This window comes from Eretmochelys imbricata, chromosome 8 (assembly GCF_965152235.1).
Source record: "Eretmochelys imbricata isolate rEreImb1 chromosome 8, rEreImb1.hap1, whole genome shotgun sequence".
Lineage (NCBI taxonomy): Eukaryota > Metazoa > Chordata > Testudines > Cheloniidae > Eretmochelys > Eretmochelys imbricata.
This window is the reverse complement of record NC_135579.1, coordinates 51,831,740-51,853,897: the sequence shown is the minus strand read 5'-3', so window position 1 is coordinate 51,853,897 and position 22,158 is coordinate 51,831,740. Positions and strand designations below refer to the sequence as shown.

At 38.8% G+C, this 22,158-nt stretch overlaps 1 protein-coding gene across 6 annotated transcripts in view; it reads right to left on the bottom strand.

The window, feature by feature from the left end:
* Positions 1 to 22,158, bottom strand: part of RALGPS2 (Ral GEF with PH domain and SH3 binding motif 2) — a 273,721-nt gene that overhangs the window by 57,304 nt on the left and 194,259 nt on the right. For all 6 annotated transcript variants that reach the window (XM_077823533.1, XM_077823537.1, XM_077823536.1 and 3 more), the window contains 5 exons: positions 19,412 to 19,549; positions 18,841 to 18,931; positions 16,748 to 16,815; positions 10,225 to 10,360; positions 5,705 to 5,856 (listed from right to left, as the gene is read on the bottom strand). In XM_077823533.1, the coding sequence (XP_077679659.1) occupies positions 5,705 to 5,856; positions 10,225 to 10,360; positions 16,748 to 16,815; positions 18,841 to 18,931; positions 19,412 to 19,549 (585 nt within the window). The remainder of the gene's footprint in view (positions 1 to 5,704; positions 5,857 to 10,224; positions 10,361 to 16,747; positions 16,816 to 18,840; positions 18,932 to 19,411; positions 19,550 to 22,158) is intronic.

Here is a 22,158-nt window from a genome sequence, read left to right as displayed (position 1 = left end):
AGGGACCTGACTGGTCGTTGAGAAACACTGCTTTAAAAGATTTACAAATTCCTCAACATCACGTGTATTTAATTTTTCTTTGCATTCCAGCAGTTTCCCCTTTTTCAGATAATTGAAAATTTTTATCTGATCTTCTGCTTTAGATTTAACTGCAAGTTTCTGAAAATAAAAATAATCCTTGCTATAACATTATTGTTGCAAAGGCTAAATGAATTTTGGGGGATTGTGTAAGTAGGATTTAATTTAAAAAAATTGAGAAACTGTCCTATTAATAGCAAAAAAGTTTGTTTTTTTTAAAATATGATTCACAGTTTAAGAGAGAAGCAGGCCTTGGGTCATCGGTGGCTGGAATAGTTTGGTGCCTACATCTATTCATTTTTAAAAATTTCCTTCCCCTGCTTTTTTTCCTTTTCTTTCTACAATGTATAAAGACTGTCTAAAAGGGGTTTTCCCCTCTTTTTTTCTGTATTATAAATTCAGGTTTTGTTTACCTGTATTTTCTGGAACAATCTATGGATAACTGGACAACCAGTAGGATCATGACACCACAAGTACCAAGGAAGTGAAACTTGACTAACTGAGAAGGGATTTTTAATCACAATACCTATAACTGCTGTGTGTGTTTGTTAACATCTATATACCTCAAACACTTGAACAAACATGAAAAATGTCTTTATGAAAGATTCAGTTTACAACCCCTTCAATTAATACATGAGAAAGCTTCTACTCTAGTTGTCTAGTTCTCCAAAGAGATCTCCAAAACACAAAGGAAGAAACAAGAGTATTCCCACAGTATTCTTGTCAGCAAGTTAAAGAAGTATGGGCTGGATGAATGCACTATAAGGTGGGTAGAAAGTTGGCTAGATTGTCGGGCTCAACGGGTAGTGATCAATGACTCCATTTCTGGTTGGCAGCCGGTGTCTAGCGGAGTGCCCCAAGGGTTGGTCGTGGGGCCAGTTTTGTTCAATATCTTCATTAATGATCTGGAGAATGGTGTGGATTGCACTCTCAGCAAGTTTGCAGATGACACTAAACTGGGAGGAGTGGTAGATACGCTGGAGGGGAGGGATAGGATACAGAGGGACCTAGACAAATTGGAGGATTGGGCCAAAGGAAATCTGATGAGGTTCAACAAGGACAAGTGCAGAGTCCTGCACTTCGGACAGAAGAATCCAATGCACTGCTACAAACTAGGGACCGAATGGCTAGGCAGCAGTTCTGCAGAGAAGGACCTAGGGGTGACAGTGGATGAGAAGATGGATATGAGTCAAGAGTGTGCCCTTTTTGCCAAGAAGGCCAATGGCATTTTGGGTGTATAAGTAGGGGCATAGCGAGCAGATCGAGGGATGTGATCGTTCCCCTCTATTTGACATTGGTGAGGCCTCATCTGGAGTACTGTGTCCAGTTTTGGGACTCACACTACAAGAAGGATGTGGAAAAATTGGAGAGAGTCCAGCGAAGGGCAACAAAAATGATTAGGGGACTGGAACACATGACTTATGAGGAGAGGCTGAGGGAACTGGGGATGTTTAGTCTACGGAAGAGAAGAATGAGGGGGGATTTGATAGCTGCTTTCAACTACCTGAGAGGTGGTTCCAGAGAGGATGGTTCTAGACTATTCTCAGTGGTAGAAGAGGACAGGACAAGGAGTAATGGTCTCAAGTTGCAGTGGGGGAGGTATAGGTTGGATATTAGGAAAAACTTTTTCACTAGGAGGATGGTGAAACACTGGAATGCGTTACCTAGGGAGGTGGTAGAATCTCCTTCCTTAGAAGTTTTTAAGGTCAGGCTTGACAAAGCCCTGGCTGGGATGATTTAATTGGGGATTGGTCCTGCTTTGAGCAGGGGGTTGGACTAGATGACCTCCTGAGGTCCCTTCCAACCCTGATATTCTATGATTCTAAGACTTTGTATGCCTTATATATCTAAAATAAGCCATTTAAATTTTTTTAAACAAACCAATTTTATACATCTTAAAGCAGTAAGAGCACAAAACCCAACCTTCCCTCCACTGGACATCACCTTAAAATGTTGATTTTTAAACTTCTTGAGCAAAACACTAACAAAAACACAACCTCCCTCTCCCCCGCTCAAAAAAATAAAATGCCCCAAAACCGAAAAAAAAGCATAAACAGGAAATATTTATCTCAGATCCGCACTCCTTTGCACCCTGCTTAAAAGGAGCTCAGCTACAAAACTGAAACTCACTTTAACTTATTAAACTTTATATAACTATCCAAGTTTTCTTTAAATACCCTAAATATACCATTTGACTCTATCAACTCAACAGGAAACCCACTTCACCCATTCAATACTTTCTGTAAAATACCACCTTCTTAAATTCTTCTCAATATTTGGTCTTTCCAATGACCTCAAATGGATCCTTCTGGCAAAATTTTATAACTATTTTTACCTACTTCAAATACTTCATCTGAAAAATCTTTAAACATCCTTGTGTCTATGCAACATACTGTGCTTGATACTAGTCAACATCCCATTAGCTTTCTTTATTGCTAATAACTCCTAGGCTGAGAATTTAAATTTGACTTGTGCAGGCTTTTAAAAGAAATGGGCTTCTATACTTATTTGCTTTGTAATTGAGGAAGAAGGCCTGAAAGGGTTTTTTCTTTTCTTTTTTTTAACTGTAGAAATATCAGGAATGGCAAGTTTGGTGTTCGCTGATTTGCTGGATAATGTCAGAGATCTCAGGGTTGTTTACTGTGAGCTCTAATACCTTGACTGAAAGTGTGAGGGTGCTGAATCTTTAATATAGGCTTTCTAAAGCCAAATGTTCATCACATAAGTGGGTATTAATAAAAACAAATTTGCAAACAAACACCTAACAGTTTAAAAAAGTATTCAGACTAAAAATGTTCCCCTTTTTTGAATCCTGTGATATCATTTTTCTAGTGCTCCTATCACCATAGACAATCTCTAGCCTAAACGGAACCTGAATTTTTAACCTAAAACACAAGTGGAAAGAGATCCTTTTCTTAGGAAAAACATTTCAGCCTTCTTTATAGATCATGAAGAAAAAAAGGACAAACCCAATTTTTCTTTGAAGATCCTCTTTAATTGTTGGGCAGATCCTCAGTTGCTGTAAACTTGAACAGCTCTGCTGAAGTTAGGGAGGGAGCCCATTTATCCCCACTGAGTCTGTTATTAAAATCAGACCTTTTCCCTACAATATTTTAAATAATTCAGGGCTACTTAAATTTTACTTCTCTTGCGCACTGTATATACTCAAGGGCATCATTTTACGAAGACTTACCTTGCGTCAAATTCATAATTTATGTAACTCCATTGACTAACAACAGCCATAAAACTGATCCATCATATTTCATATTCTACTTAAGTTTATAAAACAGCTATATCACTATGTTCTAACACCACCTATTCTGGTATCTGTACATTTTAATGTATATATTTGACAGCTTTGTCAAAATCATTAATAAAAGTGCACCAGTCCCAATGCAAGTATCCTATGGGATAACAACCTAAAAATGAAACTTGTGTATTCACAGGCCTCAGTTATTTCCTCAATGTATGCCCTTGCCATAAGCTCAGTTAACTTATATGTAGCTTTATGCAATACCAAGCATGAGATCCAGGTTTAGGAGAAAAAAAAGTCATTTATTTGCATGTTCAGAGGTGACTTTTTATCTTTCTGTTCCTAGGCCCCAAATTTGATTTTCCAATGCAGGCTGATTGTGACTTAGAAGGATTCCAAACACCTGAAGAGTGTACTCCACGGGGCCACATCACACAGCAGTTCTGTGCAGTTCTCTCCTACTGGATATGGTGCCAAAAATAGAAACCAATGTACGTACTGTAACCAATCTACACACACCACTTATTTATAAAAATATAATCTCATTTGGAATCCAAGTATTTCAGGAGTGGGAATTAATAGGAAAATTCATAAAAATGTTGATGCTATGATACGTATTTTTATTTCAACTCAAACCTTAAAGAGAAGCTTTCTTGAATTAGTTCAGTTGAAGTTAAATATCTTTCTTTGACCCTGTAGCATTACAGCTTCTGCCACCATAAGGATAAGGACTGGAGTTATACTTGAGAAACTGGAACACACTGGAGCAAAGACTGTTGTCTTTGTTTAAGGCAGGAATATACAGACACTAAAGATTCTAAAATTTTTATCACTTTCCTCCAGGATGAAAGGTCAGAGGAATTAGTCTGAAATTAGAAGTGGATTTGGGCCCAAAAGAATTTCTGCAAGACTGGATGGACTACAAACATATTATAGTATTGTTTGAATTTTAATGGACAAAAACTCTGTTTCTTATTGACTGGTTGAACCATTTGGATTTCATACTCAGGCATAGACTCCCAGGGGTACACACCTAGGACTTCACCCCTAAAAAACCCCTGCAAAACACACCAGTGACCACCCACTATAGTAAATGCATGAGTGGGCAAGTGGACCAAACAGACAAATATAATAGAAGTCACATGGGGGAAAGGAGCAGAAAGACAGAGGAAAGTGAAAATTTTAAACTGCCCTTCTCAAAATGCGCCAGCTCCCTTTCAGCAGCAACAGAAGTGCCGGTGACTTTTAATGCAACCTTTATTTTATAAGTTAAATTGAGAATTACATAGCTAAAGCCCCATCCTGAGAGATGCTGAACAACTGCAGAAGTCAATGAAGGTTAGCTGACTATAGATGCTGGGACATAAAATGCTATTTAAAAGGGTAGCCTGGCTCCTGGATGATAGGAGGAGGGAAAAAGAGTCTAAGGATTAGTCTTCACTACAGTGCTACATCAGCGCAGCTGCATTGGTGCTAGTGTGGACAGTGCTTAGGTCGATGTAACTTGCGTGACTCAGGGGGGTGGCTTTTTCACACACCTGAGAGACGTAAGTTGCATCGACTTAAGTGGTAGTGTAGACAAGCCCTAAATGATGCAGGAAAGTTTAGAAACAAAAATTGGTAGAAAAGTTTAGCAAGCACCTGTCCCCTATTATTTTCAATATATTTATTGTTTTTAAACTTTTTCTATCACCACATATCCTACTAGGAGCTATTTCTCCCAGTACAAGGATAAAGCTCAAACTCCCTTAACCACCAAAATTGTTTTCAAAACCTGGAGTTCAAAATAATGAGCAATACTCTATTAAGCTATAAAAGACACACAATTAACAGACTAGTTTCTCATATAGTTTAATGGGTGAAGCCCGCACCTGAAACTTGCATCAATAATTTACTAAGTGCACACTCAATGTGTGCTTATCTGAAACATCTGAAGATTACCACCTTTTCCAGTAAGACTTTTACTAGATAGAGGTTTTCTTTTTTACCATTTAAATTTGTGTTGTTAATTCAGTATCACATTTTAAATAACGATCAGTGCCAGCAGGCAGAAAGTTTTAATTTGGCATGATTTGAACAAAGGATTTGCTTTGAAAAATGTCTGGAAAGAAAGCAGTAAAACAATTATTTGGATGTATCATTGAATAGGTTTAAAAACAATCATCTAATAATGACCTGTCAGCTGTAGTTCAGGTCATGCCATTTATTCTGCCACTTTTCACACACAGTCCCCCCGCCCCACTGCACATTCCTACCTACCTTTGTTCTAAAACGCTATCACGATTTTATAATAGTCCTGCTGGTACACACCTTCGAGTCAACTGTACTAAAACACATTTTGACTAGCACAGCTAAATTTTAAAAATGTCTCACCTATTGAAATTCCACTAGAAAGGGTGGAGCTCTCTGCTTGCCCTCTGGATGGGGCATGAGGTTCCATGACACTGTCGTCCAATAGGTGCCTTGGTCCCGCGTTGGGGAATGTTGCACTTTTAAACTCTGCTGTATTCATTTTGTGTATGAAACTGGAACAAATGAGGATACAAATATTCTTAATGCATTTCAACAGCCACAGCTTCAAGGTATTAAAGAATAATACGTAGTTTGCTGTGCACCGCTTGATAATTTAATGGGCTCATTGACAGAGCACTAGCAGTATAACTCGCATGGGTTATTAATAGCAAAATTGCACAATGCCCCTGAGGGCAGAGGGATGACTGGTCCTTGAAATAACATTTATCTGAATGAAAATGATGGTGCTTTAATTTAATTACAAGAACTTTGAAAATTAACTGTATTTTATATGCTAGGGACAAAATGAGTTCATGTTAGCCTCATACTTGCACAGATAAATGTCATGTTTTTATTGTAGTTTATAAAGCTTTCACATGAAAGAGATGAATTAGAGAATAATCTCTAGAACGTGCTCCTTGAGATGACAAGGGAACTGAGGAGAAACTGACATAGTTTTTGGGTATACTTTCAAAAGAAGGGTAAGGAGGGTTGCTCAGCCATGGAACAGATTTAATTATACCTTAGAAGGAAGTTGACTATCTGCCTCAGCAAAAGGTAAGTGGCATGTGAGATATAAAGCTGCTCTAGAAGTTTTTCTGCTGGGTTTTTAAGAGTAGTCAATAAGAAAGAACAAATAAAAACTCAATGATTTTTATTGGACTTTCAATATCTTTTTTAAAAAAAAATGCTTCATGAAGAAGGAAGAATGAACGTGCTTCTCTAAAAGAATGATGTAAGCAGGCCCAAAGGCCAAAGTGTCAATGATGTAATTGGACCATATCTAGCTCAGAGTGGAGCAGAAGGGGGTAAACAACACATTGGAAAGTCAAAACTCAATAGGTATCTTGGTGGAAAATGCCTCTATTTAAAAAAATAATCAAAATGTTTTAATTACAGAGACTGACTAGAGACTATAGCACAGGGTACACCGGGAAACAGAAGTCAAAGCTGAGAAACTTTATGTTGACATGGGACAAATGTTACTGATTAACGGGCTGCGGTGCCAGAGGAGCTCCTTTATGAACAACAGTCAATCACAGCTCATCAGAGCACTGGGGAGAGCAAACCAACACCAGTTGATTCTGACAGCTAGAACTTCTGAGTTCCTGCCAGCTCTTCCCACAGATGCAAGAGCCAGTGTGTAGGAATACACTGAGACTGGTATTCTCACTGTAGCATAAAATTCCTTACCTGCATAACTATTGTTCTCTAAAAGTAACATTCAATACAGCTCCATATTTTAAGTTCATGTGGAATTCAGAACTGCCTAAGGATACAGAAAAGTATATATCCTGTCCCATACAACTCTAAACAGAAGTCTTGAGCTGTGGAGATAGAGGTGGTTAGGGACTATTTAGAAAAGCTGGACGTGCACAAGTCCATGGGGCCGGACGAGTTGCATCCGAGAGTGCTGAAGGAATTGGCGGCTGTGATTGCAGAGCCATTGGCCATTATCTTTGAAAACTCGTGGCGAACCGGGGAAGTCCCGGATGACTGGAAAAAGGCTAATGTAGTGCCAATCTTTAAAAAAGGGAAGAAGGAGGATCCTGGGAACTACAGGCCAGTCGCCTCACCTCAGTCCCTGGAAAAATCATGGAGCAGGTCCTCAAAGAATCAATCCTGAAGCACTTGCATGAGAGGAAAGTGATCAGGAACAGCCAGCATGGATTCACCAAGGGAAGGTCATGCCTGACTAATCTAATCGCCTTTTATGATGAGATTACTGGTTCTGTGGATGAAGGGAAAGCAGTGGATGTATTGTTTCTTGACTTTAGCAAAGCTTTTGACACGGTCTCCCACAGTATTCTTGTCAGCAAGTTAAGGAAGTATGGGCTGGATGAATGCACTATAAGGTGGGTAGAAAGCTGGCTAGATTGTCGGGCTCAACAGGTAGTGATCAATGGCTCCATGTCTAGTTGGCAGCCGGTATCAAGTGGAGTGCCCCAAGGGTCGGTCCTGGGGCCGGTTTTGTTCAATATCTTCATAAATGATCTGGAGGATGGTGTGGATTGCACTCTCAGCAAATTTGCGGATGATACTAAACTGGGAGGAGTGGTAGATACGCTGGAGGGGAGGGATAGGATACAGAAGGACCTAGACAAATTGGAGGATTGGGCCAAAAGAAATCTGATGAGGTTCAATAAGGATAAGTGCAGGGTCCTGCACTTAGGATGGAAGAATCCAATGCACCGCTACAGACTAGGGACCGAATGGCTAGGCAGCAGTTCTGCGGAAAAGGACCTAGGGGTGACAGTGGACGAGAAGCTGGATATGAGTCAGTAGTGTGCCCTTGTTGCCAAGAAGGCCAATGGCATTTTGGGATGTATAAGTAGGGGCATAGCGAGCAGATCGAGGGACGTGATCGTTCCCCTCTATTCGACATTGGTGAGGCCTCATCTGGAGTACTGTGTCCAGTTTTGGGCCCCACACTACAAGAGGGATGTGGATAAATTGGAGAGAGTCCAGCGAAGGGCAACAAAAATGATTAGGGGTCTAGAACACATGACTTATGAGGAGAGGCTGAGGGAGCTGGGATTGTTTAGCCTGCAGAAGAGAAGAATGAGGGGGGATTTGATAGCTGCTTTCAACTACCTGAAAGGGGGTTCCAAGGAGGATGGCTCTAGACTGTTCTCAATGGTAGCAGATGACAGAACGAGGAGTAATGGTCTCAAGTTGCAGTGGGGGAGGTTTAGATTGGATATTAGGAAAAACTTTTTCACTAAGAGGGTGGTGAAACACTGGAATGCGTTACCTAGGGAGGTGGTAGAATCTCCTTCCTTACAGGTTTTTAAGGTCAGGCTTGACAAAGCCCTGGCTGGGATGATTTAACTGGGAATTGGTCCTGCTTCGAGCAGGGGGTTGGACTAGATGACCTTCTGGGGTCCCTTCCAACCCTGATATTCTATGATTCTATGACTCTATGATAATGAGTACATGAACTCGGAGTAGCTACCCTCTCATTATAAGCCTCTGTTAGAACTACTGCCATGAATCTCAGAAACTAACAGGACAAATCTCAGCTCTTCAAGAACTATGAATACACAAAAGGAGCGTTAGAAGAAAAAATGAATTTAGCAGTTTATCATTTCTCTGTAGGTAAACATTGTTATTGCTAGAGACTACTGAGCTAGAAGAAGTTCTGAAACCAGCCAATGGGATAAATTTCCAGTGCAGTGAATGGAGATTTGACTCTTGACTCAAATTGCCATTAATGGGAGTCTTGGAGATACAGTCCTGTGTACCAGTATTTGGTAAAGTGTATATATAATAAATTCTATGTGGTTCCTTTAGAGTTCTGTTAGGACAGAACAAATCTGAGAATGGCTTTAACACAACTTTTAATCAACAAAGTGTGTTAATTAATAAAGTGTGTTTGTCTGTCAGATTTTCACACAATGCTTATTACCTTGGTATATAGGTGCTGGACAAAATCAAGGAGCACAAAAGTCCAAAACAAAAGGAGTTTTTCTCCCTCAACTCTTTTGGGATAGAGGGGACTTCATTGCATGTATAGGAAGTTTTTCTTCTTTAAACAGCAATTGTAGGAGTTAAATTTCATGAAAGCAAGTTTACAGAAAGAAATAATTCAATGTCTCAGACACAATTGGAGATAATTAGTTCATCTTGAAACAATAAAAGCTGGATGCACTTTGTTATGGCCTCAGTTCCTTTCAGGTGTAATTTATGGAAGACATCAGGGAAAGGAGAGAATATTAATTAGAAGGATAACTGATTAAAAAGGAACGAAACACCACTTGCTTAAAAACTATTAAAAATCTAATACTTTAAGTACCATACTAAATGAGCAACCTTATGAGACAGAATTATTTTAGCTTCACATAGAGAAAGGTGCTCTGGTTCTGAGCGATCATATTGTATTTGGCAGATTTGGAATCTCATGGGATCTGCTCTTGCAAATTCAGAAAGTAAACAAAACCCAAATTGCTGCAGGTAACAAGATTCAATCCATGCAAGCTCTTAAATCACATAAGTATCAGGACCTTTTTTATTTTTTACTTAAAAAGCAATTTTATATTAAGTGTGCAATGAGGAAATCGACGTCAGGTACTCTAACTGAGGAAGATCTGGTTCATTGTGTCCTGAGTCAGGCTCACTCATAGAAGGCGAGCTGTAAGGAACACAACTTTTCAGAGGCAAGCAGTAAGACATCATAATGCAAGTTAAAAAAAAACTGATTAACGAATAGACAAACGCTGTTTCTTGCATATATTCCTTCCAGAATAGGAGTTGTGTTTTGTGGTCTTTATGTAGGAACATTGCTAATTAAATATTTCACTTTTTAAAGCAAAAGCTTTTGTTGTCAAAAGACAGTCCAATATGTACATGCTCAAACTCTTAAAAGTAAATAAAATGCTGACTTGTATCCCAAGCTGTGACATTTCCTATGCCCATGTGGTATCAGGTTCCTAGGTGATGGGGGAGTTGGTGGTAGCAATGCTCCTTCAGCTGCAACACTTTTCCGTGCACTTTGTGGAGATGCTCCCACTTCAGAGCCTGTGAGCAAAGGAAAAATAGGAAATTCCAACTGAGCATAAGAAATACCAATGTGACTACTTCAAATGCTATTAATCAGCCCTCCAAAAATATACAAGGTTCATATTTTTCCAAAAGTTGTATAAGATTCCTACTGAGAATGTCTATTGTATTTTTTTTTAAAATAAATATAAAATACTGCAGGATCTTGCTAAAGTACAAAATTAAAATTCAGTTTAAGAGGAGCTAATAATTATTGTTAAAAAAGCAATAAGAATATAAACATCTGAGTCTTTTTAAAAGTCAAACTGTTATACTATACATTCCCATTAGACAAGTAATGCGTCTTTTGGCATACTCTAGTACAAAGGAAGCATCTAAAAGGAAAAGGTTTATTTTTATCTTAACCTTTTCATCTTTATAACACAGTTTTATCATTAAGTAGTTATTCCTCCTAACATCATTGTGAAATAAAAGGGCTTTTTCTCCATGTCACAGAGAGGGAAGCAACCATACATTTTATTGACAGGTTTCAGAGTAACAGCCGTGTTAGTCTGTATTTGCAAAAAGAAAAGGAGTACTTGTGGCACCTTAGAGACTAGCCAATTTATTTGAGCATAAGCTTTCGTGAGCTACAGCTTTCGTGAGCTACAGCTCACTTCATCGGATGCATATGCATCTGATGAAGTGAGCTGTAGCTCACGAAAGCTTATGCTCAAATAAATTGGCTAGTCTCTAAGGTGCCACAAGTACTCCTTTTCTTTATACGTTTTATTATTCCATGTCATTTAAAAATATTATTTATTCTTATTAAAATAATAAATATGCTAAAGAACCAGGAGCATTACAAAGGCAAAGCAGAGCCAGGCTGAGTCCGTTGGGAATGGAGAGGCTGGCTGGAAAGGAATCGATGGGTATGTCTACACTGCAGGTAAAAACCTGCACCTGGCCCATGCCAGCTTCCTTGGGCTTGCAGGGCTTGAGCTACAGGGCTGTTTGATTGAGGTATAGATGTTCAGGCTCGGGCCTGGGGCCCTCCCACCTTGCAGGGTCCTACAGCCAGGGCTGCAGCCCAAGCCTGAATGTCTGTACAACTCCTTAGCTCAAGCCCCATGAGCCTCAGTCAACTGGTACAAGCCAGCTGCAGGTTTTTAATTGCAGTGTAGACACACTGTATAGCACATTTACAGATCTTTTGCTCTTTAGATAGTTATTTTAAAACCACAAATAAAACAGGAGAAGCAGATTCAACTTTAGCTTAATAGGCAGCCTTACCGGTTTTGGATGCAATGGTCTCCAATCTGATTTCTTGATAGATAAGATTCCTTACAAAATATTAACTTTGCTATTCCATTGCACAAAGATCAGGAAATTCAGATTCAAGATTCCAGCCACCACCTTAATTCTGTTCCTTTGCTTGTACACACTAAAATAGTGTCTTTAAGGAAACTGTGGAAGAGCGTGTCAACTGGGATTGAGATGGAAATAGGAGACAGATTTGTTGAAAAATCTCTGGGTAAGGATAAAAGGGGTTAAAAAACAAGGGTGATGTCATGGTAGGGGTCTACTACAGACCACCTAAGCAGGAAGAAGAGATGGATGAGGCTTTTTTTAAGCAACTAAGAAAATCATCCGAAGCTTAGGACTTGGTGGTGATGGGGGACTTCAACTGCCTAGACATCTGTTAGGAATACAACACAGCAGGGCAGAGATTATCCAACAAGTTCTTGGAATGTATTGGAGACAGTTTTTTTTTTATTTCAGAAGGTGGAGAAATCTACTGGGGAGCAGCTGTTCTAGATTTGATTTTGACAAATAGGGAGGAGCTGGATGAGAATTTGAAAGTGGAAGGCAGCTTAGGTGAATGTGATCATGAAATGGTAGAGTTCATGATTCTAAGGAATAGTAGGAGAGAAAACAGCACAATAAAGATCATGGATTTCAAGAAGGCAGATTTTAGCAAACTCGGGGAATTGGTAGGAAGATCCCATGGGAAGCAAGTCTAAGGGGAAAAACAGTTCAAGAGAGCTCCCAGTTTTATACAGCACATGAAAAGATGGAGTTGCCTTACCAAGTGGGGGGCCTACTATAAGGTGGGTGCATAACTGGTTGGAAAAACATTTCCAGAGAGTAGTTATCAGTGGTTCACAGTAAAGCTGGAAGGCCATATTGAGTGGGGTCCTGCAGGGATCAGTTCTGGGCCCAGTTCTGTTCAATATCTTCATCGATGACTTAGATAATGGCATAGAGAGTACACTTATAAAGTTTGCAGACAATACCAAGCTGGGAGGGTTGCAAGTGCTTTGGAGGATAGGATTAAAATTCTAGATGATCTGGACAAACTGGAGAAATGGTCAGAAGTAAATAGGATGAAATTCAGTAAGGACAAATGTAAATTACTCCACTTAGGAAGGAACAATCAGTTGCACATATACAAAATGGGAAATGACTGCCTCGGAAGGAGTATTGCAGAAAGGGATCTGGGGTCACAGTTCGGGCCCTGCCAAATTTACGGCTGTGAAAAATGTGTCACGAACCGTGAAATCTGGTCTTTTGTGTACTTTTACCCTATATACTATACAGATTTCACAGGGAAGATCAGCGTTTCTCAAACTGGGGGTCCCGACGCAAAAGAGGGTTGTGCGGGGGGGGGGGGGTCACAAGGTTATTGTAGGGGGATCAAGGTATAGCACAGAAGCATGGGTGGCAGTCTTCAGAGCTTGATGACTGAAGAGCGGTGGCTGCTCCCTACCAGAAACAGCACAGAAGTAAGGGTGGCAATACCATAACATGCCCTCCTTCTGCACTGCTGCCTTCAGAGTTGGGTCAGGACCCCTACAGTGACAACACCATGAAATTTCAGATTTAAAAATCTGAAATCATGACATTTATTATTTTTAAAATCCTATGACTGTGAAATTGACCAAAGTGGACTGTGAATGTGGTAGGGCCCTAGTCATAGTGGATCACAAGCTAAATATGAGTCAACAACGTAACACTATTGCCAAACACACACAAAAACCAACACAAAAAACAACTCAATTTAATTCCAGGATGTATGAGCAGGAGTGTTGTAACAGGACATGAGAAGTAATTCTTCTGCATTGATATGGCCTCAACTGGAGTACTGTGTTGTTATGAGCACCACATTTCAGGAAAGATCTGGACAAACTAGAAAAAGTCTAGAGAAGAGCAACAAAAATGATTAAAGGTCTAGAAAACATGACCTATGAGGGAAGACTGGAAAAACTGGGTTTATTTAGTATGGAGAAGAGAAGACTGGGGGTGGGGACATGATAATAGTTTTCAAGTATAAAAAAGATTGTTACAAGGAGAAGGGAGAAAAATTGTTTTCCTTAACCTCTGAGGATAGGACAAGAAGCAACAGGCTTAAACTGCAGCAAGGATGGTTTAGGTTGGACATTAGGAAAAACTTCCTTATTCTCAGGGTAGTTAAACATTGGAATAAATTGCCTAGGGAGGTTGTGGAATCTCCATAATTGGAGATTTTTAAGAGCAGGTTAGAAAAACTTCTGTCAGGGATGGTCTAGATAATATTTAGTCCTGCCATGAGAGCAGGGGACCAGACTAGATGATCTCTCAAGGTCTCTTGTAACCGTAGAGACACATATGCTAGTAATTATCTTGGAGAACTCATGGAGGATGCGTGAGGTCCCAGAGGACTGAGAAGGGCAAACCTAGTACCTATCTTTAAAATGGGAAACAAAGAGGATCGAGGGGACTATACACTAGTCAGCTTAACTTTGATACCTGGAAAGATACTGGAACAAACTAAACAATCAGTTTGTAGGCACCTATAGGATAACAGGATTGTATGCAACAGCCAGCACGGATTTGTCAAGAACAAATCATGCCAAGCCAACCTGATTTCCTTCTTTGACAGGGTATTGGCCTACTGGATAGTGGAAAAAATGTAGACATGATATATCTTGATTTTAGTAAGGCTTTTGAGAAAGTCCCACATGACATTCTTGTACGCAAATTAGGAAAATGTGGTGTAGATGAAATTATTACAAGGTAGATCCAAAACTGGTTGAAAGGCTGTATTGAGAGAGTGGTTATCAATGGTTTGCTGCCAAATTGGGAGGATGTATCTAGTGGGGTCTGGCAGGGGTCAATCCTGGGTCTGGTATCATTTAATATTTTCATTAATTGTTTAGATAATGGAGTGGAGAGTATCCTTCTAAAATTTTTGGACGACACCAGCTGGGAGGGGTTGCAAGAGCATCAAAATGACCATGACAAATTACTGAATATCATCAACATGATGATATTCAATAAAGTGCAATCTACTACACTCAGGAAGAAAAAAACAAATGCACAACTACAAAATGGGCAATAATTGGTTAGGCAGTAGTACTGCTGAAAAGGATTTGGGGATTATAGTGGATCATAAATTGAATACGAGTCAACAATGTGATACAGCTGGAAAAAAGGCTAACATTGTTCAGGCGTGTATTAACAGGAGTGTTGTAAATAAGACATGGGAGGTAATTGTCCTTCTCTACTTGGCACTGGAGAGGCCTCAGCTGTGTCCAGTTCTGAGTGCCACATTTTAGGAAAGATATGGACTAACTGAAGAGTCCAGAGGAGAGCAACAAAAATGATAAAACGTTTAGAAACCCTGGCCTCTGAGGAAAGGTTTTAAAAAAAAAAGCGCATATTTAGTCTTGAGAAAAGACGACTGAGTGGAAACTTGATAAGACTTCAAATATGTTAAGGGCTGTTATAAAGACGGTGGTGATAAATTGTTTTCTATGTCCACTAAACATAGGACAAGATGTAATGGGTTTAATCTGGAGATTTAGATTAGCTACCAAGGGAGATGTAGATTAGATATCATGAAAATCTTTCAAACTACAGACCAGTCAATCACACACCTCATTTGGAACTGGAATAATCAGGCAGCAGAAATTACCAAAAAAAACAAATGCAGTACAGTACTGTGTTAAATGTAAATGACTAAAAAAAAACTAGGGAAAGTAGCATTTTTCTTCTGCATAGTAAAGTTTCAAAGCTGTATTAAGTCAATGTTCAGTGTAAACTTTTGAAAGAACAACCGTAACGTTTAGTTCAGTTACGAACATTTCAGAGTTAAGAACAAGCTCCATTCCCAAAGTGTTCGTAACTCTGAGGTTCTACTGTATAAGGATAGCTAAGCACTGGAATAGGCTACCAAGTGAGGTTGTGGAATCCCTGTCATTGAAGATCTTTAAGAACAGGTTAAATAAACACCTGTCAGAGTTAGTATAGGTATACTTGGTCCTGCTTCAGTGCAGGAGGCTGGATTAGATGCTTTCTCAAGGTCCCTTCTAGCCCTACATTTCTATGATTTTAAGATTCTGTGTACCATAGCATTTTCTCTTACTAAATACCCTGAAGCTAAATTTTAATAACCATTTTCCTGTAAAAAACTGTAATGTTGAAAAGGTTTAAAAATAAGCTAACTGTGCATTATTTCAGAGAGTAAATTGGCTCACAGGCCCTGACCTGTGGTTACACCAGTTCCTTACATAGCCTGAATCTTTTGCTAGTTAACCAGATGTCTTCTTTAATAGCATTTCTTTTATTATATATTAGGAGCAGTTCCTTAACATATTAAAAATGTTTATTTTAAAAAAATAATTGTATTTTCAGTCTGAGTAGATTTTCAGACCCACCCAAGTGAATTAAGAGCACAAGTCCCATTGAAAATAATTTGAACCTGTGCTCCTAAGGGTATGTCTACACTACTCACTGGATTGGTGGGCAGAGATCGATCCAGCGGGTGTCGATTTATCATGTCTAATCTAGACGCGATAAATCAACCCCCAAGCACCCTCCCGTCGACCCCTGTACTCCACCGCTGTGAGAGGTGTAGGCGGAGTCGACGGGGGAGCGGCAGCAGTCGACTCACCGGAGTGAAGACACTATGGTGAGTAGGTCTAAATATGTCAACTTCAGCTACGTTATTCAGGTAGCTGAAGTTGCATAACTTAGATCGATCCCTCCCAGGACTAAGTCACACAGACTCTTGAAAATCCCACCATAAAACATTTTTAAATGTACATCTTATATGCTGCAAATCAAACAAGACACACCCCTTTGACAGAAAGAAAGAAAAGGCATTTAAGAGGAAAACAGCAAATATGAAGCTATTTAGTGTGACATGACAGACAAATATTTAAATTTAAAGTTAATTTTCATATTTAAACCAAGGAACTGACTCAGTTTCCTATGACAACAAGAGTCTACTTACAGAAAAAAAATTAGAATTTTTATGACAAATACATTTTGTAAATCTTTTATTACACTTCACTTTTAGGAAAATATTTTTTGCACTAGTAACTCAAAGGCAGTAGAGAATGGATTTCAAATTTTGATGTCTTCTGGTAAGTAAGCATTTACCTACTAAATCTTCTCTGGAAGCAGCAGAACGAGGGGTGCTGGTTCCTGGCTCTATCTTTAATGAAAGCCTGCATTAAAAAAGGAATAGAAGTTAAAGTGTTAATTTATCAGAAACCTGAAGTCTTTTAATGTAAAGCTTTCAAAGCTAAAATATTTTCTGGCTTATGCTGCAAGAAATTTTGCTACCACAAGTGTAAGAAAGGGTATGCACATACGAGGAATTTCAGATATGCATATCACTCACATAGCAATCAAAAGGAGGCAACAACCAACCCACTTTTTTTCTTTTACTTATCCCAATTTCATATTTATTGTACTTGATGTTCTGCTTTCTACAGCAGTGATGGAAATAAAAAGGCATGTGCAGGAGTCCCAGTAGGCAAAACCATTTGTTATTCCCTGTTTTAATTTGTTCTGAAACCCCTATAAGTTTTAACCAATAAGAATAGAAGAATGGCCAGACTGGGTCAGATCAATGATCTGTCTAGCCCAGTACCCTGGCCTTCTGCCAGTGGCCAGTGCTAGATGCTTCAGAGTGAATGAACAGAAGACAACAAATTAATTTAATAATTTATACAATATTGTTAACATTTTACCAGTTCAATATAGCTTCATGAAAAAGGAAACTGTTTAAGTACTTTTTCTTCTGAGATTTATTTTTAAGTAACTATCTGACCCTTTGTTACCCTTTTTTTTTTATTAAAGTTTCTGACCCTTCACCTGTCAGAGAAAAGGGGTAGTTTTCCGTTGAAAAGAAAGAAAATGCTGCAAGATTTAAGTATCAGTTGGTTTTCTCAAAGTAGTATGGCCTTCTCCTTTCACCTTGAAGAGACTAAGGTTATCATCTCCACAATTTTCTCAGTATACAAAGGTATATGCACTGCTAAAATCATATTCCTCATTCAGTCAAACCACATGACTCCACTGACTTTGCCTAGTCCATAAAATGAACATAGGAATTGCTACTTTGGATCAATTCACTGTATCTTCTAGTCCAATATCTAATCTCTGACTGTTGTCAGAGCCAGATGGCTCACAAGAAGGTACAAGAATCTCTAATGAACACTTATAGAATAGCTTCCTTATGTGGAATTTTCTTTCTAGCTACCACCAATGGTTGGCTTATGCCCTGAAGCATGAGGATTTATATCCCTTATAATCTTTAACCTCTCTCATAAACCTATGGATGTTCTATAGTTACTTAGATACATGTAGTTCTTTTTGGAATTCTGCTAAGGTCTTGGAATCAATTATATCTTGTGGTAAATGAGTTACACAGGTTAATTAAGTGTTGTATAAAATGTAATTTCCTTTTATCCATTCTATTGGATACCCCTTAGTTCTTACATGAAAAAGTGTAAATAGGAGTCCCTAGTTTACCTTCTCTATACCATTCATTACTTTGTATATCTTTATTACCTTATATCTCCTCTCCAAACAGTTTCATCTTTCCACTCTCTCCTCATATGCAAGTCTCTCCTTGCCTCTTATTTTCATTGTCTACTTCTGTATCCCTTCTATTATGCTTAAAGGATTTTCCAGATGAAAATCCATATTTCACTCTGCAATTTTAATTCTATTGTTACAACACCTAAAATTCCTAAAATAGAGTAATGAAAAAAACTCTATTCTGATCAGTTTGTTTACTTTCTGCCTTCAACAGCATTTTGCAGTTTTACAGCAGAGTAAAGATACTATACTGTATTTTTTCCAACTTTAATGTTTAATTTTCTTAAATATCTATGCTTCAAACAATAACAGAAAATAAAATGTTTAAAGGAAAAATTTAAGTCACGAGTACTATTGGTTATTTTCTAACTCTAGTTTCTTCTCAGTCTCCTTACAGTAAAGGAAGAGAGACTTATGAAAATAACAGGTTTCAGAGTAGCAGTCATGTTAGTCTGTATTCGCAAAAAGAAAAGGAGTACTTGTGGCACCTTAGAGACTTTTTATGGAAATAAGAGTGGCAGCCTTGAAGTTGGATTTATTTACCTAAATGAAAGCAGGCTCTCTTGCCTGCTCATTATTGTATTCAAGGTTTCTGTTACATAAAAATCACTTTTTTAAAAGGAAATGTAGAATTTCATACTTACTTGTAATTGTCATCTTCCACAAACTTTTGTAGCTCTTCTATGTATTGAACTGAGTTCAAGTATTTTTGTACATGAGGCAACAGAGGAATATCTAGAGAAGAGGCACTATATCAGTTATCACTATGTCATTCATTGTTAGACACAGGGTTTTTCTTGAAAACATCTGTATACAAACAGATATTTCTCTTGCTGTCTTTAATTGGGGCCATAAAATACAATGATCCCTCACCACTGTTTAGCAGTTTTTTGTTCCCCTCATCCATAACCATGCCTGGGCTAACCTCCCCTGCACCCAAGGAAGGCCAGATTTGAACATCTTCACAGCATGTATTTTGAAAACACAGAAGAGATAAGTAGAGGATAAGTAAGTCTCATTCTATCTCTGCCTGCTGACAGGAGAGGATAACCCAACAATTCCAGAACTTGGTTTTAATAGGATTTATGGTTTTAGATGGGAATGGTACATTAATTGGTTAAGACTTATTAAATAACAGCACGGTAGAAGATGAACATTTTTATTTAATCAGTTGCCCTCAGTAATATTGCAAAAGAAATAAATGAGCTAGATTACCATATTCACAGGACTGCTGAAAATCTGAAATTATTCTAAGTATGTTGTTCATTAAATTTGATCTCTGCTCGCTTTCCAGAATGCTCCCTGTAGATGGGTATGCGGAGTCAATATATGTCAAGTCCGAGAGATAAATACCTGAATGAATAAGATTAGAGTGAGTATTTCCTTTATTTATATGTTTTAAATTTAAAAGAAAAAGCAATTATTGAATTTGAATGTACTTCTGCTCACACTTACTAAGGATCCACTGTGGCATTTAATCTTTGTCTTGCTCCGGGGCAAAGGAGAAAAACCCTATGCCTGCAAGAGCTCTTTGCTGGTTTGTGCCTCAAGAAGGCACAAATAATATTGCTTGGAACTGCTGTGCCACCCCTTGGACGATTCAGTAAGTTCTCCCCTTCATCTCTTGTCCAGTGGTTTTGCCTTACTCCTTTCTCAGCCCTATTTGCAGTGAACAGCTCCAGCAGCAGTACTAGCCCACTTAAATCTTTGTGCTTTTTGAGTATAAGGACTTGCATTCTCTTCACAGGGGCCAGGCACAATGGAAGGTTGGAAGCTTTCCTTGTGTATTATACAGGGACCAGGCACAATCTGACCTTTAGTCTTTGACAGAGGAAGCATATAACATTTCAGAATCTGCAAAGTAAGTATCAAACTATGTGCAACTATGCCAGGTCTCATTTCTAAGCTTCTGTCATCCCAATAATTAATCATCATTCACTTGACAAGCCTGTAGTGGTATTCAACACAGAATGTTCAAAAACATGAACTTTGTTAAACATTTTCAATGTGATAAAATAAAAATTTAATAAGTTTTTAACAGGGGAGGTTAACTAACCATTGGAACATTTTACCAAAAGTTGTGGAGATTCTTCATCATCAGCATTTATGAAACCAAGACTGGAAGATTGTTTTTCTAAAAGATATAATCTAGTTCAAACAGGAATTATTTGGAGGAAGTTCTATGCCTGTTATATATAGTTATCAGACTAGATGATTACCTTCTGCCCTTAGAATCTATGAATATTTAATTCCTCCAACTCAGCTGTGTTGAAACAGACCAACAGAAAAATCTCCCTTTCTCTGCCAGCAAAAAGAAAAGAAAAACTTCTCAAACTGCAGGAACCGGGAAAGTGTTTGCTAGGCAAAGAGTATACTCAAATTGAAATCTGATTAGGACACTTGGATTAACACCCTCTCCCCATAGGTGATGGAACTAGGGCTGATTGGGGTGGGGGGGAAGAGGGGGTTTGCCACATCCCCGGGCTTGAAGTGGTTTCCATCATATACAGGGTCCACATTTTGCTTCAATGGCTCTCAGCACCCCCACTATACAAACTGTTTCAGTACCCCTGCCACTTCCCCACACTTTGTAAAAGCTCTATAGGATCTTTAATGATGATGAGTGTTTAGTGCCTTAATTCCAAGTCTCATCTTTAAAGCTTCCATCTTCTTCCTTCACCACTGGCAACTTCATTATTCTCTGTTCCAAATGCTCACAACTCTGGAGTTAAAGCAAGCAGGATTTAACAGCAGCATAAATGTGTGGGAAGAAGGAGGGGAAAAAAAAGCAGTAAAAGACGACATCAAAGTCCATGTATTCCTCTCCATTTCCATTAGCCTTGTCCCAGCCCTGACCATTTATTGACACAACAAATGCAACACTACTCCTTCTCACCAACATGACTCTTGCATCACATTTCCTTTAATTCCCTTGCATGTTGGAAGAGGGGCCCTCACTATCTACAAATAAGGTGGGTGAAGAATGGACTGTAAGGAGTGGAAAAAAGGCTATTGAATTTCATCTTCATCACAAGACTGGCTGAGTTATCAGTGCAAAGCCTCATGTTTTGTGTGGGGATGGGTGAATTTCATTCTAAATATATACATGCCCCAACATAGCCACACCATTTTAAAATTCATTTTACTAATAGCTTATTGGTTACACAAGAATTCAAAAGTGCTGAAAAGATGGAACCCTGAGTTTTTCTCTATCAGGGATAGATATAATATCAAACATCTGTCTAGGGTAAGGGCATGATGGTTATGCATGGGGTTTTATCCCCTTGACATTTGCCATTATTTTTTATTCATGATTTAACAGCAGGCTGCTATTTATCATAACTATCCCTAATGCCTTTTTCCACTAAAAACCAGTAAGCAAAACTGTGCACAACTATGGGAAAAAGGAAAGTCTTTATTTCTGGTAAGTTTGAGGACATTTCTCTCAAATTTCCTCATTTTGGATTCTGCAGTAGCAAATGCTTTTGTTTCAGCTGCTCTTCTACCACACTGGTTGCATAGATCTCTTCTCTTGGCTTGAACTTTATGTCTTCTATTTACCACTTCTACATCTATTGTTGTTTCAGCATCTGGTAAGAGTTTCTCATGGTCTGCACATTTCACTGTAGGGATGCTCTCACATACTTTCACCCCTCCCCCCACCCAGGAGATATCTATATCATAAGAAAATTTCACTGCTTTGCCTATATTCTGCTCGCTAATCCGTCTTTACTGTGACTATGCTAACACTGTAAACTTCTGAGCAGCTTGATGCTGCTACCACTTAAAAACAACCTGTTACAGAAATGATTTTGTTTCGTCCCCCAAGATACAGTCTGAAGTGCAGGACAGGCAATATCCCAATATAACAGACCCTGCAGGGTGAGAAAAACTTCATAGATTACCCTTGGAATGGGGAAAATCTCAGTTTCCTACTGAGACAAAGCACTCGCTTCTAGCCC